Source organism: Crocodylus porosus, unplaced genomic scaffold, assembly GCF_001723895.1.
Source record: "Crocodylus porosus isolate Cpor-Errol unplaced genomic scaffold, CroPor_comp1, whole genome shotgun sequence".
Classification (NCBI taxonomy): Eukaryota; Metazoa; Chordata; order Crocodylia; family Crocodylidae; genus Crocodylus; species Crocodylus porosus.
In genome coordinates this window covers 58,746,136-58,765,953 of record NW_017728949.1, presented here as the reverse complement: position 1 = coordinate 58,765,953, position 19,818 = coordinate 58,746,136, and the positions used below count along the sequence as shown (strand labels likewise).

The following is a 19,818-nucleotide window of genomic DNA, read 5'->3' as shown; positions in this document are numbered from 1 at the left end:
CCCCAGATGGCTACCGATCTGTAGGTCCCCTACTATGTCATCCCCCGACTTGTACATGTCCCGCTTTTCTAAATAGTCCCTAACCTGTTCTTTTGCCACTGTTGGCTGCTCATCTCCTCCCCGAACGTGTGCTGCCTTGTGCAGTAGTCTGGGCATGGACCTTGCCTGTGAGGCCTGAGGTGAAGAAGGCATTGAGCGCTTCAGCCTTTTCGGCATCATCTGTCACTAGGCTGCCTCCCGTATTCAGTAAGGGACTCGCACTTTCCCTGACTTTCCTCTTGTTGCTTGTAGGAACCTTTCTTGTTACCCTTCATGCCCCTTGCTTGCTGCAAGTCCAGTTGCACTTTGTCCTTTCTGATTTCATCCCTGCATGCTTGAGCAATACTCTTTTATACTCCCCCGTAGTTGTTTGTCCAGGTTTCATTTTGTAACCTTCCTTTTTGTGGTTTAAAATCTGCTTACTATGAAGAAAGGGGGGCAGCTTCAGTCCACGTGCAGGCAGGGAACAGCTGAAGTGCAGGAAGGATGTTCATCGCGTTGTCTTGCACTCTTCGACAGGTGCGAGGTAGAGCAGATTCAGGATGATGAGGCAGATGTGGGTAGGAAACCAATTTAAACAGCTGTATCTAGGAGATACCCAAGCTGAACACCTTGTGCTCTTGCTCTCTCCCTCTCTCTCCATTGTTAATTTGGAAGTTCCCAATAACTTTTGCTCAGCAAGTTATAGCTCCATGGCAGTTGACTTGGGGAAACAACCCAGAAGACAGTAAGCAAACTTGGCTCTTTTCTTACGCATCTTCAGATTTGGTTATAGCCTTCCTTCTCATGCATGCTGTGAACACTGAGTCCTTTGGGTCACTCTTTCTGGCAACCTTATACCCAGGGAAGGGCCTTCCGACTTCTTGTAACCGGGCTTATTCTCCAGGTCCTGTTGGTCATTTGGTAGCCAAGGTATGATATACTTTCTTCTCCCATTTGCTTGGGGCTAGACCCATGAAAAGTTGCATGCTCCAGAAACCTCACGCAACAAAAGCTTATTTTACTCGTACACAACAAGAAAATGAAAACAAACCAACTTCTCAACCTTCGGGTCTGTCTCCTTTGCTTTATTACCATGCAGCAGTAAGGACATGCAGCATGTAGAGGTTTGATAAGAGTTACAGTAGTTTCAGTAGCACCCATGGATCTCTTTAAAACGAGATGATCTTGATTTTATGTTACATCTTGGATCATCTTGAGTTATTTCATCATCTTCTTCCCAAGTTGCCCAGTCTTGTAGCTGTCCAGATGCATCCCAGATGAAGGATAGCCTTGTGTGGAAGGCATCAGATGGGGGTTTGGGAGAACTGCCCTCTGGTTTGGCTTTGGGGCAGACTTAGCCAAGTCATGGATTCACTGTGCTTTAATTCTTCATGTGTAAAAGGCAGGTGTGTTATGACTAGCTTCTGCCCTTGTCCTCGACCATTTGCATGATTTGAATAGTAAGCCAGTTTCTGCTCCGCTGTCCATATGAAATCTCAGTCTTGGGACTTAACTTCCTACTGGAAGAGAAACAAAGATGAGGTTCTCGAACAAACACTGGTGGCAAGGGCAGTCTCCTTTTCCACTGACGACTGCGTGCAATGCCTTTTTGTTGGCACGGGATCTGCTAATGATGTCTTGGCAACTCCCTGTTTTTCCCATGTCTTTTTCTCTGCTCTTAACACGGTAAAAGAGGAGTGGGGAGCTGGTGCTGCGAGGTCTTTCTCAATGCCTTGGTGGTTCATGGACTACCGTTTGGATACCAGCATCTAGGGAATTCAAGAGAGGAAGTGCTTTTGTCTTTGACTTGTAGCTGCCTTTTCCAGACAAAAGGGCTTTCCAGATGGGCTTTAGTTTTATGAATGTAATCTCTTTTTAAGATGATTATGGGAAATCTGAGGCTTTTTAAATATCTGGTTTCCTTCCTTGCAGAAGTGGAGTCACTCTAGCTCTCGTTCCCTAGCACGGTTCCAGCTCAGTCAGAGTGGCACCAGACAAGGCTAAGATCATGCAAATAACTTCTTGCTGCAGTTTCTTTCCTGTATAAATACTAGGCTGAATGGTACCTTGCAGACCGAGCTGTAGGCTTCTGTACTTGGTATACTGGTGCAGACTTCTGGGGTGACTGAATTACGCAGGTTAAAGCCTACCTTATTTCCATCTAGGATCATGTGTACCAGCGCTATTCCACACTGCTTTAGGTGGCATCTATGTTTGCGGGGGCTGCATCGGTGGCTAAAAAGCCTCATCTGTTCTAGGGAAACCTTATCCTGCAGTCGCATCTGGTTCAGCTCCCCTAATGTCACGAGACTGAAACTATGAGGAACCCATGCATAGGCATGCTTGTGGCTGCTGTCCATACTTCAAGTGCAGAGTCACCTAATACTTACCCAGGGTAAGATTAATGGGTTTAAAAAATTAGGGGTAGCCAGTGATCTGTCTATGGCAGTGCTCCCAACATTAACAGATGGGAATGAGCATGTGTTTACAGGAGTGGGAAGTCTCTCAAACTTTTCCCAGTGTAGACAGTAGTATGGAGGGGGGAACCCATCAGTTTGGTGAACTCTAAACATCAAGGCTGTGTCTACAAGTGGCACTTCCAAGCTTGCTGTGCCAGTACAGCACAATTAACTTAGATGAAGCTATGCCAGTAGAGCTGCCCTTTGTTACTAGTATAGTAAGGTCCTTCCCACCCGAAACAAGGCAGGCTACATTGGTAAAGGCCCAGCATTGCCAGTGTAACTGGATCTTTAGTACGTTGTCCTACTGGCACGGCTACCTTAGCGGGATCAGTCCTTTCATACCACTGTCAGACATAACTTTGCTGGCAGGAATCTCTTGTGCAGCCCCAGCTTGATTTAAGCATACTTCTAGCTTATATGGATTTACATTTGCAATTTCCCATTAAGAAAGTGAGGGCTGTGCTGTATGAAATATGGAAAATGTGTATCCAATCTGTGAGTTTAGGGAAGCTGAAGCGGATTCAGGGTAAAGTGCTGTCAAAAGCAGAGGATAAATTGGAAAAAGCTTAATCCTGCTGTTGCAGCAATTTTAGGCATTGCATATTTTTAGAGAAGCGTTGTTTCTCTTTCTTTCCTCTCTTCTTTAACTTGTTGCTCTTAAAATGAGATTTCTACTCTTTAGTTTGGGGGAATGGAGGGAAATCTTGACTTAAAAATAGGAGCCTGAAACGATCCGACTATCACTGATTTACTGTAAACTTCGGGGCAGTTCCAGGAGGTTTATTGTGTTCGGATGAGGGTTTGATATGTAAAAGGAGAAGCCTTGTTCTGTTGCAAAATATTAAAAAGCTGCGATTCCTGACGTCCTCTCTAGTAAAGGACACTTTCTGCTCCAGGTAGAGCACTTGGTGTTTGCGTTGCCTCCTGTGCTTCCCTTAGTGTTTGCACAACTCCTTGAGAGAGGTTATGTGAAGATAAAGACAATACTGATGTTTTCTCCCACTGTTGAGAAAGTTTGCATCCCAAAATGCTTCCCAGGCTCCATGTAGTACAGACACTGCTGGTAGCCAGGGTACATGGCCTAGCAGCTAATGGCCCCTCTTCTTTTTCCCCTGGGAACAGGCAGAGGTCTGCACAGTACTTGCCTTCCCGGCCATGTTGTGTTGTCTCAGCTGGGATTTGAACTTGTGGCTTAAGGGAGTTTGGCTCCCAAGGCCCATACCCAGGCCCCTACCCTACTCTCTTCACCTCTCCTTCCCCTTGCCTGAGGGATGTGCCTATGAAAAGGCTGATATTATAGCAGGGCATTCACAGCGTGGAAACTTCTTTGAGGGGAGTTGGTTTTATTGTGGAAAGTTAAGGGTCAGAGGCCTTTGTTCAACATGGCTTGAGCTAATCTTTAATTCAAAGTTTACCAGCAACTATATCCTGTGAAAAGGGGGAGGAGGGGGAAGGGTGTGTGTGGATCTCTCCTACCGAGCTAATTAAATGCAACCGCCGTACTGTCTTGTGGCCAAGGAGTCTCAAGACGCAAATGTTGCCCTGAATCAGCAGTTCAGGGTTTGACAGTTGAGTAAAATTAAAAATTTACCAGCTAGAGGTACACGCAGGGGTGGGCACCTGAGGTCCGGGAGCAGCACCTTCGTTGTCCTGGCTGCTGCATGAGTAGCAGCATGAAACTGCGATGGGCTTTTCGGTCCCCTTGCAGCCTGGGGGCCCTGAAACAGCCCTCTGGGGACACCCCAACTAGCACCAGTTTGTCTGCACATGAAGGGTTTGCCTCGGCTATGCATGAAAGAATAAGGTCAGGCGTGAACTTCAGCAGAACAGCTATTTCGAAAATTGCTCCCTGTGTAGACAAGCCCTGGGGAAGGGAGCACTGCATCTGTTTTATATGCACAAGGTTTCCTTCCTAGTCACGAGGACTAGACATACAGCTTATGTGCCTTAAGCTTTCACTTAAAGCTGATCCATTCCTGCAGAATTTCAGTTTCCGAGGTAAGACTTGTGCTTCCCACAGGTGAGAAGGGGTTTCTTTCGAGCGCCGCAAAACGTTCTTATCATCTGGGACATCCAGTTCAGCATTGTCTTACTGATATCTCGGGTTTCCACAACAGCATTTTCAGTTTTTACGTATAGGTATTTGGATTAATTTGAGCCACATACAGATGGGTTTGCTGTGGGCAGGGCAGCGTTGTGTGCATAGGCTGACGTGTCCTGATTAGGTGTCGGTGCCCGAGTCGGTGTTAGATTGCGCTCTCTAGCTTTTTTGAAATCGGCTTTCATTGTCAACTCAGTTTTGACCCTAAACTTTTCAAACCAGGTCAATCTGATGTGTGTGGTTTTCTGCTAGGTTAGTCTTGCTGGAAAATGTACCATAGGTACGATACTAAGACAAACAAAACTGGGAACTTTTTGGCAAAAACCTGTTTCCTACCTCTTTTGTGTCATCCTATCAACACTTGGTTTAGAAAGGTCAGATTTAGTCTCGTCCGTCTTCCAGAAAGCAGACTGAGAGGCTCTAAATGGCAGGTTACATCTGGTCCTGTGTTTGATTTTTTCAAAACTGTGAAGGCTGCAGACGCACACAGAGTCTACACCATGGGGTTTCTGGCTTGTGAAGACAAGAGCGCATCCAAGAGCAAGAGTTTTTTTTTGTTTTTTTTTTAGCCTCAAATCTTAAGCTCTAAAAATTCCCCAAGTCGCTGGTTCTTTGCGATGCTGCCTGCTCCGCCTGTAGGATTTGCGTCCTGCAGGGCTAGAAGGGATGCCTGGGGCCGAGGCTCAGCCAGAGCATCTGCTCAGCCAAACCTCCCGGCTCTGCAGGGGTGGGATTTCAGGGGATGCTGCCGTATGCTTCCTTGCCTCGGAGGATCAACTTGCTTACCTGTGATACGGCCTTCCCAAGAGGATTTATCGCTTGCTAGCCAGTGTCGACACTGAGGACGAGAGGGAGGCATGGTGACTGCTGCTTGCTAACCTGACTGCAAGTCCTATAAAATGGAGCAGGGGTTTATTAGCTAATAGTAGATGCTGGGATCCACTCTTTGTTGCTGCCTTTGTCTTCAGTAGCAATTTATACCCCTTTCTCCTCGATTCTGTATGCAAAATCCTTGTCCTTTTGGAAGCTTTGTGCTTGCTTAACCTTTTAGATTGACTTTCAACCTGGAGCAGACAAATAGATATGGTCAAGCAGAGCAGAGAGATTTTTTTCCCCTTTTAAAATACTCTTAAGTGTTAAGTTTTACAGTCGGTTAAGCAACAGTTCCAAGAATACTTGATTGAAAATGAAATAGCTTAAAATAATGGACCATTGCAACAAAAGGCGCTGTTTTCAGTTATGTCACAATTGAGCTGGCAGTCGAAGAAGCAGACGCTTAGGCTCTGAAGCCTGGTTTCCCTTCCCGGCTTGGGGAACAGTGTGGCCAGCTAATACTCCTTCAGACGAGCCTACCCATGGATTTTTGCCAGAAGGGTTGTGGGTAAGCATTCACTCCTGATCTTAATCCAAATAAGATAAGAGTAGAGGGAGGAAAAAGAGCATTAGTCCACATTCCATCATTTAAAGAGCTTTTCAGTCGTGGTTCTAAAATGAGAGGAAACGATTGAAAAAATCCCTTTTCTCCTCTGATGCAGTTAACAAGAAAGAAAAACAACACGTGTTGCTTCTCAAAAGCCAGGAAATTAGAACAATTGCTATACGAGTCGAGGGGGGATTTCCAGACAAAGTACCACCAGCATCGGCCTGCTCACTGCTGCCTTGCTGCCATTGCTTCTCTGGTGGTGACTGTTTGTAAAACCCCAGGAGAAAGTGGTGGCCTTCAAAACAGGAAAATCTCCCTTCTTTTAGGTGTGAAAAAGGCTGCTTTGCATTACACCCTAGTGACTTGTCTCATAGTGCTTTGAATCGGCGAGGCAGGCCACCAGGCAGTTGGGGGCAGGCTTATAGCCTCGTTTAACGATGAAACTGGGGATGTGTGGAGGTTTAAGGTTATGGGGAAGGTCTGCCCGTCATTTTTGTTTGGATCTAGGTTGAAATATCGACTAGAATTCCTTCTTTCCAGCCTCTTATTGAAGTGGCTGATGGCCTGTTTAAAACAACTTTAGAGCTTAAATCAAAACTGGGCCCATTGCCCAGGTACAAATCCATCACTGTCTAAACTCAGGGTGGGGGAGCAGAGGATAATCCTTAGAGGAAGAAGGTCACAGATGTACTGCACTGAATAGAAAAGCTTGACCTGGGGCTTTCCAGACCGAAGGGGGACTGAAGGTAACTGCCTTGGGTAGGTGCCCTGAACTGGCCGTCTTGAAGCATGGGGGAGGACAGCTTCTAGCAGCTTTGCCACTAAGTGCTTAGCTTTGGGGCTCTTCCCTGGGGGTTTTGCATATTTGTTATAGTCCGTTCTCAGGCTTTTATTTTATTATTATTACTATTATTATTTTTTTGTTAACATCTGAGATCTCCGGGTTAGCGGTGGAGCTTTTAAGCCTTCAGTGTCAGTGGGCTCACAGCGGGGAGGGGCACATCAAATCCGCAGCTGCACAGCTGGCACCGGGTTTCACTTACTACTGCCTTGCAAAATGGTGCTGAAAACCCATCTCTTGCCCTTCCCTGTGACACTGATTTGTAGCATCTTAATCGTCCATTTAAAAATGAAATGAGAAAGGTTCAGGGCACAGTTAGTGCAAACTCTTAGCACGGCATGACACCCGCCTGGCACTGCCATCTCTCTGTAGTGGGTGGGAGGGGAGGTCAGTCTCGAGCACTGAGCAGGCCCTGGGCCGTTTCCCTAATAGCGGTGGTTTTTGATACACAGGTAGAACTTGAAATAATACCCCAAAGAGCATGTAAATGGCCACGGGTTCTGGTTACGGCTGCCTGGGACTGGATTTGAACTGTGCACAGGGAATGCCAGGGCTCTGCTCCGTCTTAGGGGAAAAATAGGCAGGGGCCCATCCAGCCCAAGTCCCGGTGCTGTGAGGTGGGGTTGGAAATCCTCCCTCTGATGGGGGGAGGAAAGGCAGGTGAGTTACTAGATTAAATCTGGAGCCTGCCTGCGGCAGCTTGTAAATTAGCCAAAAAAGGAGGAACTAGAATAACCATCTGGGAGGAGGGGGTGGGGGGGAACACAGTCTGTGCTGGGAAAGACATGCTTCAGTTCTCTGCGTTAGCCTTTTTGCATTTCATCTGCCATCAGATTTGTAGTGCTTTGATTAAAGAAGCCGCTTGAAGGGAACAGACTGCAGAGGGGCCTGTTTGCTCAATCGGAAGGCCATTCGATTTGCTTCTCCGATGCTTTTGGTCTGGGTGAACTTGTGCCTCTGGGTTTGCTCCAGTTGTTTGCTGTGCCCTCGCCCTTGCCTCTTCCCTTTGGCTGACCCTGACCCGCTTCCCTGCTGCTGGTGCAGAAAGTGCAGGGTAGAGTCCCAGCTTGGGGGAGTTTTAGAAAGAGGGGAAAAAAGCACCCCAAGCTGCTGGATTTTTATCCTGGCTTTTAAAAGAAGTGGTGCTGTATCACAGACCATGAGAATTGGAAGGGACCTCAGGAGGTTGCATCTAATCCATCCCCCTGTTCAAAGCAGGACCGTCCCCAACTAGATCATCCCAGCCAAGGCTTTGTCTAGCCAGGTCTTAAAAACCAAGGGTGGAGCTATCACCACCTCTCTGGGGAACCTGTTCCAGTGCTTCACCACCCTCCTAATAAGAGAGTTTTTCCTAATATCCAACCTAAACCTCCCATCCTGCAACTGGAGCCCATTGCTCCTTTTTCTGCCACTACTGGGAATAGTCCAGATCCAGCCTCTTTGCACCCTGCTGCAGGGAGTTGAAGGCTGCTATTAAATCTCCTGTCTGGAGGTTGTCTGGTGGGGCTGCCTCCTGCCATTAATTGTGGCTGTGGGAGGCTGACTGCCACCCTCTCTTCTGTTAGCCGGTGGCCGTCTGGTGTTACACTGCCGCGAGCATCAGTGTGGGGAGGTTTGCGTGGCACGAGGGCATGCCCTGCCTAGTCCTGGCTTATCCATTCAACACGTGAGCAGGAAGCATAGTTAAGCTAGCAGGATGCTTTGTGCGTGCAAATGCAGGTACTCGGGTTCCAGTCGGGCACTGGTGTGCTTGGAGCACGTGTGCTGCTGATTTATCGTGCTGATGCGTGCCACCCTGCTCCACCCCCTGAACCACCTGGTTTCACCTGGTGTCATGCCCAAGCTATTTGGCACCACACAAAGGGGGCTATGCTTCCCTTGGTTTTAGGGGGACACTTTTAGCTAAGCCACATTTTAAACGTTACATGCATAAGAAGTGAATGCTGCTTCCTAGGCTTGCACGCTGTTAGTGAGTGTGCAAAACCAAGCTGTAATCTGGTCCATCCTAGTCTGACCCCTGGAAATGGTGCGAGCATCTCGCTAACAAAACTAGTTGTTTGTAGTCCAGGGTCCTACTGACATTTGGATGGGCTCTGCGGTAAGATCCCGCTACGGAGGCCATGGAGTGCCAAAATCTAGAAATCAAATGGAGATCCAAGTTGTTTTCTGTACTTGTTTCTATAGTGGGTGCTTTTTTCCTAGTGGCTGATGGCCCACAAGGATTATCTCCCTACTTCTGGGGACAGACAGTGTCTGTAGTAGCTAAGTGAATATGCTGAGTACTGATCAGCCCTTATTTTAAGCCCAAATGTACTGGGTTTGTCATTGGAGCAGCTTCCGAGGGGACTTTTTAAAGCATAACTAAGGCTTTTATCCTGACCTACCTAATGCTGTCCCTTAAAATAGAACTACTCCATTTGTACCCAGTTTATTACAGTTTCCCAGCCTTCCCATGAATAACCTATTTAGTGACATGCTTTTGATTTTGCTCCATGCCTCAGTGTAACCTATAATACTGTCCTTTTTCATTTCTTGCAGAATGAACTGCTGAATTGGGAATTATCTGAGACCCAGTAAGACAGCACTGCTGCCCTGCTCTCTGCTTTATCTATTTACAAGTTATTTAAATTGGACTTTTAATATCCTGCCAGCTGCTCTTCAGACACACATGGTGCATTGTTGGCATTCTCAGAATTGCATCTTTGAAACCCAGGCCCTCAGTAACCTTCATCGAACAAAGAGGCAACCTACAGGATTCATTTGTAGAGGGATTTTTCAAACCTGCTGCCCTCTAGCTTCATTCTCACTGGTGGTGTATTTGTAAGAGACCATGGAGCCCACTATGGAGTACTGCTTAGCACAGGTGCTGCAGAAGGACGTTGGCAAGAGACTTCAGGTTGGCCAAGAGTTGATAGATTATTTCTCGGATAAACAGAAGTCTGCTGATCTTGAACACGATCAGACTATGCTGGATAAAATGGTCGACGGACTTGCCACTTCTTGGGTGAATTCCAGCAATTATAAGGTAAGATTTTACTTGTGGAGATGCTACTGGAGTCGGATGTTTCTTCAGCCGGTTGGCGACAGTGCCTTATTTGTACTAATTCTGCTGTCAGTGAAAGGCATATAGTAAACTTTCATTCAGCCTAATTTGTTACCTCTCAGTCCAATAGCCAGACTGAACACACCTTTTTAATCCCATTTCTCAGTCAGTATGCTGAATCGGTGATCCTGGTACTAAAATGTCATTACAAACCGCAGTCACATGATTAAAACTGAATTCTAAGTGGTAGTTAAGCTTGTCAAATTAAGTGACTAGGTTACATTTTGTGATGCAGTATCTGGATTCTCTGTACAGTTTGTTCACCTGTTGGATGGCGCCATGACCACTAATTCTTTTGGTTAAAGGATTAGCGAGTGTCTGCCATACCAATTCACAATATAATCTGCTTAATATGTAGTGAATTGCCACTATTCTTTTACGCTTGCGGTGCAAAACAGCTGGTGAGTGTTTAAGTTAATTGGTAAAGGCAACGTAATTATTTTATTATTTAAAAAAAAATCAGCAACTTAGTTCTCTTTAATAGCTGGAGAACAAGTGCAGTGGCTGACTGATCTTAAAGCAACCTTCTCACTGACAACATAGTATTGTTAGTCACCTCTGGTCAAGGGCAGTGTGTAATGATGTGTTTCTAAAGAATCCAAGACCTATTACCATTGCAATGTGTATTGGCTTCCTTGTTGGGGCTCTTAGGAGAGGGCAAGGCTAGAGGTCTTTTAGCTCGTGGTTGAGTTGCATCAGTTAGGCAGGCTGGGAAGCGTAACCACTTCTGTTGCAGACAAGTAGAGGATTTTGTTCTCTTCTTGTGAGTCCTGAGATTTTTCTAGGAGACTAAAATGGTTTTTAGAGATACAGACCTTTGAATAAGTTATCCCTGACTTCTGCCTAGGGGAATTCTGGAGGATTTGGAGTACCGGTTGCAGGTGATCACAGTTCAGTGGTGACATCTCCATTTCACTTGGCCTGGTCAATACTGCTCCAGACCATATGTACTTGGCCAACCTGCTGGTTTTTTTTTTTTTTAAATGCTGTTTGTAGTTCCTCTTCAATTCTGGTTTGGGTGCTTGATCTGTCTGTGAGCAATCACAGCAGGAAGCAGAACTTCCTGTCACCTTTGATGGTACAGGAGCTACCCAAAGATCAGTCCTGGACACATTGGTGTCCAATCCTGAACACATGGTACATCAAAACACATTGGTCAGCCAGCCATACACGGGGAAGATTTTATGCATAACATGCATTTTTCTGGCTAACTGGTTCCTTGAGCATCGTGCTACCTTAGCATTGCAGAGTTTGGAGGTGCACAAGTACCGTAAATGTGCAATTGCCATAACATTTGCTATGTGCAGAGAATTTAGTGACCCACATTATTTTAGTTGCATAGCATGTGTTAAATTGAGTATGAAGGGAGAACTGCAGAGGTTTGTTTTTTCTCTTTTTTGCAATATGCTGTGTCTCTCTTTGCACTCTCCCAAAGTTGGGAGAATACTTTGGTAGGGAAAAGGGAGGGAGTTTAAAAAAAAAACCCAACACTTTTCCCTGTAAATGAGCTTGTTGCATGTTCATATAGTCTCGTTTTGTACAACTTCACAGAATGCAGAGAGATTTGCATATCAATGTGAAGTGAGAGATTGGGCAATTTCAACACTTGCTGTCACCCATTGTTATGCAAACTAAGGGTGAGCATTCATGGCATCTCCTTATGACACACATCAGCTATAGAATATATTTATGCTGGTTGAACAAAGGCCCTGCACACAGGGTCTCTGGCACCGTGGCGTGCAAGGAGCTGGTCCGTCCTTCAAACAAAGGAATGAAAGCCAGACAGTTGGACAGCTCTCCTGATGCTGCGGTGGGATAGGGTTCACATTGTACTAGGAGAGCATGACAGGCAGGTGAACCTTGTACCATGGTAGGCCTGTCTTCTCTTATGGTGGCTACTGGCTTTTACTACTTGGCTGCTTGGAGGAAGAGCAGACATGTGGGCTGCTTTGTTCGGTTCTGCCTGAGCGACGCTAGGTGTAAGTGAGCGTAGTGGGGGCTGCTCGTTCTGATCCAACCCTTGCAGTCCCGTGAGACTCCTAAGATGAGTCTGTACAGCTGCTATGCAGGGATACCTGTACCAGCTTTGACTAATCAGACCAGTTTCTAATTAGCCAGGGCATAATGCCACTCCAGCACAGGTAGACTGCTTCTAGTGCCCAGGCTGGCCAGGGTGCCTCTGCGCAGCCATGCCTGTGTATCCACTACCCAAGAGCTGCAGCCCTAAGATCACTGCCTTAGAGCTAAACTGGAAGGGTTTGGGCCTCATTTGAAAGAGCCATGGTTTAAAGCATCAGCCTTGCTACTTGGCCCATCCCCTCTGATCTGGAAGCGTCTAAGAGACCACATTCAGACTCTACAAGCAGATTTGCTGTTCCCTAACACTTAATTAACAAGAAAGCTAGCCACATTAGCACGGAAGGAGCATTTGGTTTGCCTGGGGCTGTGGTCTGCTTGTGATAATGTTTTTCAGCTAAGCCTGTCAGCACTCCTGTCCTCCCAGCATCTGTGTTCAGAGAACAAGGGTTTATACACTACCGAGCCCAAAATTGAAGCATACTACTGCTGGTGAGCGCAGCTCTTTCCCTCTTGCTGGGATGCATGAACATCAGCTCAGCTTCAAGCTTTTGTTTTAAGAGAGACCATGCCTTTTTCAGACCAACAATATCTCAGAAGCCCTTGGAGCAGGTGTGCACACACCACTACTTTGTCTCTTGGGGGGATGTGGCAAAAACAAGTGGGCGCTCGGGAGGCAAGGAGAATAAGTGCCTGGCGAAGGACAGGGGTGGAGTGCTGCCTTCAAAGGTCAGAAGAGCGTCATGCGTGAGCGAGTGAGAGCAAAACAGTCTCCAGTGGCATTTAATCAGCAGCCTGCTCCCTGCCTGTTTGCTTGCAGGCTGCTGCAGCCTCCCAGCTTTCACTGGGAGCACTTGCCATGCCCAAGTGCAGGAGACCTCCTGAGACGGTTGCAACAGCCTTAAAGCGAATTGCATGTCAGGCGCCTTCCCTTCTCTACCATCTTGCCTGCACGACCATCAGTGTGGCTGCAGCGGTGACTACCCAGACTCGAGGTAATAATTGATGAACATGCCCGAGGATAGACAGTGAATAGTTAGCAACTTGCCTTGTAAAGGGAAGCAACAGGCCTCTAAAGTACAGCGCAGAAAGGCTGGTATATGGGAGCATCGGGTTTTGGCGTCACTGAAAATGTCCAACTTTCGCTTGCAGGACCTCCGTGGTTCTTTGTAGCTCAGTTTTCCAGGGACCATCGAGTGGGATGCTCCGGCTCCTGCATGCTGTGTGCACTGACGGGTCTGCACATCCATCCTGGACTGCAGAAGCTTTTGCAGGAAACTAGCCCAAACGCCAGGTCTTCTGGAGAGGGCCCGAGTTGTCTGCTGCTACAGACCGAGTCAAAGACACTCCAGCCAGTAGCCATCACATAAGCAGCAGATTCCTCTCGGCCCAAGTATCCACTCAGCAGCCAGGGGAAGAACAGGGATTTCATTTTTACCTTGATGTGAAGCCAAGCCAGGTCCCAGCTAATCTGTTCCAGCTCCCTGCACTGGCACAGGCAAACAGTACCCCCTCTCCCCAAGCTGCCCCTTTATCTTCCTTGATAATGAAGAATCACCTCCAGCTGGTCCCACCTCACTTCTCACCTGTAATCTCTGCAGCCAGGGAGATGCAGGTGACCCATATTCAGGGAGAGCCTTTAACCCTCTCCATCAGCTGCTCCTCAGGGTCTCTAGCAATTATTCCTTCTTTGTAGACTGAAGGAGACCACCAGGCAGGGAGGTCATTGTTTCTGCACTTCAGCAATGGCTGTCTCAGCTTTTGCTCCTTTCCTGCAGCTTTCTTCTTGCTCCAACCCCTTTAATATTCTATATTTCTTAGTGGAAGCTTTTGTTTCCCCTTCTTGGAAGTGGTTGCTGGCAGCCTATCCTTCCTCCTGGTGGTCTTTGGGCTGCAGTGGGGAGGGTCCTGGGTAGAAATAGGGTTGGTCCAGCTGAGTTTTCAAATCCTCAACCATTTATAAATGTAGTTGAGTGACATTTATCCAGAGCGTCCAGTTATCTGTGGGCAGGACTTGCTGCTGACCTGCCTGGTGCAGTGGGAGCAGTGGTAGCTAAATAGAGAGGGTTATTTTAATGACTGGGGGTGAGGATTGAAATAATCCACCAACCGAGATGGGGGGGAAAAAGGCAAATTGTTTAGCGTAGTTGGTTTGGAGGCTGGTGTTGCAGTATGTTCATTTAATAGGTCCTTTGTCAACCAAATGGCTTAATCTGTATGAGGTTTTGGTTTCCATTAGTTCAAATCAGATGGGACTTAATGTTTCCTTGTATAATATGAGGGCCTGGACTGAGCCTCACTCCGTCCTGGTCCACGTTATACGTGCAATAACGTTGGCTCCCCACACATGGATCCTGGAGTCGAGGAGGGACGTGAATGAGTTACTATAGCCTGGTAGCTTGGTGAGCAACCTGCTCTGTGGGTAATTTGTAGAGGCAAGAGGTTGACCTTGTTTTAGGTGATTGTGGGGGAAGTTAGGAGATGCTGACTTGTGGGCTTTCTGCCTCTGCAGCATCTTGCTGTAGCTGTAGAGGGGGACAAGGCCATATAGTTGGTTGCAGATCCTGTGACCACGCTCAGCATGGTGGTGTGCACCTTGTGTCCCAGCATTGTGATCTGCTACTGGGGTTTGTGGCAGAGAAAATCATTGGGGAAGGAAGGGGACTTACGGCCCTCTCTCTGAGCTCCAGAAAGTAACAGCGAGATGTCAGTGGGGCACATTACTGGTGAATCTAGTAGTCTTCCTAGGATCGGGAGGTTTGTAAGCCTGGGGTTTGGTAGCAGGGATGAGAAGTATAGGTCTGGAAGGGCCCTCAGGAAGTCATCTAGTTCAGTCCCTGCTCAAGGTAGGATCATCCCCGACTAATGTTTATCTAACTTGCGCTTTCATGCACCATCACCTGTTTTGGTATAAGGACGAGGGGCCTTTTCCTCCTTCCCTAGGGTACAACTTTGAAATGGAGCCTGCAGCAACTCAAGTGATTTGGGGTGTCCAGCTGCAGATCTGTGGCCTTTATGAAATGAGATGGGGAATCTCTTACCCATTTCCTACTGCTGCAGATGGTGTTATTTGGCATCTTCATAGGGAATGTCATTGGCTGAATTAAGGATTGAGTTATGATGGAGAGATGATAGTATTTTCTCTTCTCAAGTGAGTCTGTTAGGTCATCATTAAAGCGCATTTTCCTGCTTGCTATGGGAGAATTATGTATTGCTGTTGCTTGTGGATAAATAGAGCACAAAACTCTCTACGGTTCTTGGGGCCAAACCATTTGCAAGCACTACTTTTGCAAAACCTATGGAGATGGATATCAGCTACTGCATTTCCTTATCTCTACTCTGTAAACTGAGCATCCCTCTCCTGCAGAAAATGGATTTTTTTTCCTATGGAGAATCTCTCTCCCTTCCTCCCTCCCTCTCCCTTTCCCTGGAGTGGCAGTAGCCCCCCTAGTTAAGTTGGCATGATGGCTTCCATTTAAAGCTCATGTTTTCAGTTGCTTGTATCTTTTAAAAAAATTGCCTCTTGAGCTTAATTCTTCCAAGTTTGGTCTTTGCTCAAAGGTTTTGTGGGTTTTTTGTTTTTTAGGTTTAGCCAAAAAAAAGTGGTTCCTCCATTTCGAAATATGGAGGCGGGGGGAGGGGATGCCATCATGCTGTTTATTTCAGAAATATTCTTTCAACTTCTCATTTTATCAGATGAAATGCATGCTAGATCCAGCTAATCTGGCACCTGTGCTGGATGCAGCACCTGCAGCATTGCATGCAGCTTGGGTGTCAAACTGGCTCAGCCTCGTGCAGCACTTCAGGAACGGCAAAACTGGGTGCTGTGTGCAACATATAGCGCCTGCCCCAGCCGAACGGTGCTGCATGCGGTGCCCCCACTCCCTGGCTGGTCCGAGACTGTGCCACGGGGCAGCTGGTTCGGTACCTGCACTGCACGTGGCACCTGCTGGTGCCGTGTACTGTGTGGATCTGACTGCCTGGAGTGGGACCTATGTGTGGCACGCCCCCACCTGGGTCAGGGTGTGGGTGGGGAGGGAAGTGCCATATGCAGCACAGATCCCAGAGTGTTTGCAATGGGCACCGCGTGTGGCTCGTGTCCCAGGCCCTGCCTGCAAGGCTGGGCCTTGTGTGAGTTGACTGAGACTGAAAGCCAGCACTAGGGGCCGGATGATGAGGCTCCCCATTCTGGGTCTTTGACATCCCTGCCCTAGAGTATTCCCATGAAAGTATCTGCTGCCAGGTGGCCTGCACAGAGTCCTCCTTGCACCCAAGCAGAACCCACTTGGTTTGAGTGGAGCAGAGCAGCTTGCAAGACTGTGGTTTTCTGCATTAAAAAATTCAGCTAAGGAGCAGCATGATCCACCTGTGTAGGCGGATATGGCCACACTACACCAAGCTGGGGTCTGTGCTGGCCATCAGCTCCTAGTATACTTGCAGCCATACTGGCGAAGTTGTGCTTGGAGCAGAGCTACTCTTCCCGCACAGTAGGGCAGGCTGCCCCAGCACAAGTGTGGTTTGGCTAGTGCAAGTGCTGTGACTATGGGTGCCTGCTGGCACAGGCAAGTCACTCCCAGACTGCACTTCTGCACCAGCAGAGCTGTGGTGTGGAGCCACATCAAGCTGTGCAGTGAAGGTTTGTGTGTCTAAAGCCACAAACCTTTTGTTCTGCAGTGTACCTAAGGTTCATCCATCACCGTCCCCCACGTAACTACCTACTCATCTCTACTGTATCATAGAAAATGAGGGTTGGGAGGGACCTCAGGAGGTCACATATAGTCCAGCCCCCTGCTCAAAGCAGGACCTTCCCCAACTAGGTCATCCCAACCAAGGTTTCGTCTAGCTGGGTCTTAAAACCCCACAAGGATGGCGATGCCACCACTTCTCTGGGTAGTCTTTTCCTGTGTTTTCCTAAACCTCCTTGTGAGACGGTTCTTCCTAATATCTAACTTAAACTCCCCTTGCTGCAATTTGAGACCATTGCTCCTTCCCATCTTTTGCGTGGCATTGCATTGCATCTGTCTGTGTGCACCAAGGTCTATGCAAGTCCCTTCTCTGGGGTGCAGGGAAGCGGGTCACGCAGCGCTTTCCAGTTCATAGCACAGGACACTGGGGAACTTGGCCCAGATGTGTGGTCTCCTATACTAACAGCTAAGTCGGCATGGTCGTTAAGGGTGTCACTGCGCAGGCTTTGACTGCCTGATGAAAGCGTGTCGGAGTTGGGTGGAGGAAACTTGGAGAAATGAAGGAAAGGCACAAAATGGACCTCATGGATGTCCCCAAAAAAGCCTCTGGGGAGATTCTGCTCTGGACTTGTGTACAAACAGGATTGAGGCCCATTACAGCCTAATTAAAACTGTTTGTCAATGGAAGGTTTTTTCTAACTAATAAAGATTCTTAACTTCAAGGCTTCAGAGGAAGTTGGAGCAAAGGTTGCCAGTGGTGTCTCCAAAGCAGGTTACAAATTTGCAACAAAACTGAAGTGTCATCTCCAAACTCGTGCAGACATCAGAGGTAACTTAGGAAGAAGACATGGTCCTCCTTCTGATTTTCTTGCGCGTCAGCTGAAACTAGATAGCTTATTTAAGCAGCTCTTGGTTTCACGTTGTTCCTTTTCTTAGTCTGATTGCTGATCAAACATCCTTACCTGCTTTTAAATGACTTAGTAGTTGCACTCAAGTTTCTCCGTCAGCTTTAACAAAGTCCGAAGCGTGTGGCATTGGAGAGAGGTGAGAAGCAGTGCTGACAGATATGGAAGCCCTGCTGTTAATGTTTGTGCCAGTTGGTTTCTTGATTCTCAGTTGATTTTGCTAGTTGCAGGATATCGCATTTTTAAAAATAAAAAAAAATCACAGCAAAATCTTTGGGTGAACTTTGTCTTTTCCATGACAAGGGTTCAGTGTGTTGGAGGGAGCAGTCTTCCACTCTCAAATGTGACAAGAGCCTGCTTCATTGGACAGAAGAAAAATACATGTACATCTACATTACTTGTAACATATGGTTTTCATTGTGCGTACGTGAATAACATTCTCTTTGTCTTTTGTTTGCGGGGTTGAACAGATGGAACCGGCTTAGTTTTAATGTGATGTGTCCATTAGAAGAACTTAAGCGGCTGAATGATGTCTTGCTGTCAACATATATTCATGGTTCGTACTGCGCTTTTGTGCTTGGTTGAAATTCAGCAGAGGAAACCGTAAGGAAATGGTTTTGCTGCAGGCTATGGTTATGTGACCATTTTGGTTAGGGCACTTTCCTCAAACTATCTTCTGCCCGTGGGGAGAAGAGATTCTGTCATGTGGGAACAGGGGTGGTGGCTGGCTTATAAGTAGCTGCATTCAGCGGTGCTGAACAAAGGCACGTAACTTTATTGAACTGTTTTAATCTTGATAGCCTCAGAACCGTGGATCCATAGCCAGCTCTGGCCCGGATGGATCTTATGCTCTGTCCTGAAGACCAAGAGATGAAGGATTTAGACCAGTGATTCTCAACCTGGTTAACTGGAGGCGCCCATCGAGACATGCCAGCGCTTAGTTTTCAGTTGTATTTTTTTTTTTCCTCCTGGAAAATAATAGAGCAATTCTCCTGTAGCAGAGAGCCTGGAAAGGCACCAGGGCATACTGTTTTTAACACTATGCTTTCCTATTTAAAATTTCTGGCTTTAGCTTATAAATTGTGTTTCTCTACCTAGCAGAACTAGCATTATGTGGCACCCCACAGCACCCTTGAAAAGCTCTTGGGGCACCCCAGGGTGCCACAGGATCCTGGTGGAGAATCACTGACTTTAGCAGTGAAGAAGATGCGTCTTGGAGCCCGGCCCTTGACAGCACCCAGAGTCTTGCCTACAGATGTTGAGATCCGAACTGGATTTATGGCTGAGAGTCCCTGAGCTAATAATGCCCATTTTCACGTGATGGTCTCTCTCCTTGTGTGCAACAGGCAAGAGACAGAGCGTGTAAGGTTGTGTAGATGGATCAATTCTGCAAACTGCAGTTAGGGAGATGGCTCCGTCGTGGGTGCTAGCTGCTGTAGTGAGCTTTCCTTACCTGCATTTGCAAAGCTAACTCCAGTGGTGTGGGCCTCTGGGGTTCTCCTCCATTGGTTTTTAAGCAGGGTCTGGAGGAAAACAATTTCCCCAAAACTTTTGTGCCCCAGTTGGTCTAGTCATTTTTCCTCCCACCCATTTCCGCGGGTTCCTGTAGCTTAGCCTGCCTGTTTTTAAGGCTGATGACTGGTGCAGGGTAACTTGATCCAGTGCTAGTGAAGCTGTTATCTATTGGTATCAACAGTATGGGGAGTGCCATGGAGGGTGTGATAATGTAGTGGAGCTGTAGCAGCTGGACTAGGTCAGATTTAATGTTGGCTTCAGCCCTTCATATTCAGGACAAAAAAATAGAGGCGACTCCTGATCCAAGCCATAAAACAGATCTTTCCTAAGGAGTCTACTTAACTCACTTCAGATGACAACTAACATAATTTGCAGCAAGTGTTTTCTTTTGGTGATAGCCTCGGGAGGGGGACAAGGTAGAACACTAATTTTAACCCATGTTCTGGATGTGCTGGTTGTAGAAAGTGGAAAAACAAGTTGTGATTTTTGAATAGGCTGGCTGATGGGATCATGCAGTCACTTTCCAGACGCATGCTTTAGAAGACCATGGATTCCCAGGCGGCTGGAAAATCAATAAGGTAAAAAGTACTTTCAGACTGGCAGGGCAGATATTGCACCCTTTCTGGTTGTACAGGTTTCATAGATTTCATAGACATTAGGGCTGGAAGGGACCTCGGGAGATCATC

The 19,818-nt window shown here is 47.2% G+C and overlaps 1 protein-coding gene across 1 annotated transcript in view; it reads left to right on the top strand.

The window, feature by feature from the left end:
• CLASP1 (cytoplasmic linker associated protein 1) overlaps nt 1-19,818 on the top strand; it is a 254,819-nt gene that overhangs the window by 6,482 nt on the left and 228,519 nt on the right. Inside the window, exon 2 of the mRNA XM_019553837.1 lies at nt 9,387-9,873. Coding sequence (XP_019409382.1) covers nt 9,679-9,873 — 195 coding nt within the window. The 5' untranslated portion in view covers nt 9,387-9,678. The remainder of the gene's footprint in view (nt 1-9,386; nt 9,874-19,818) is intronic.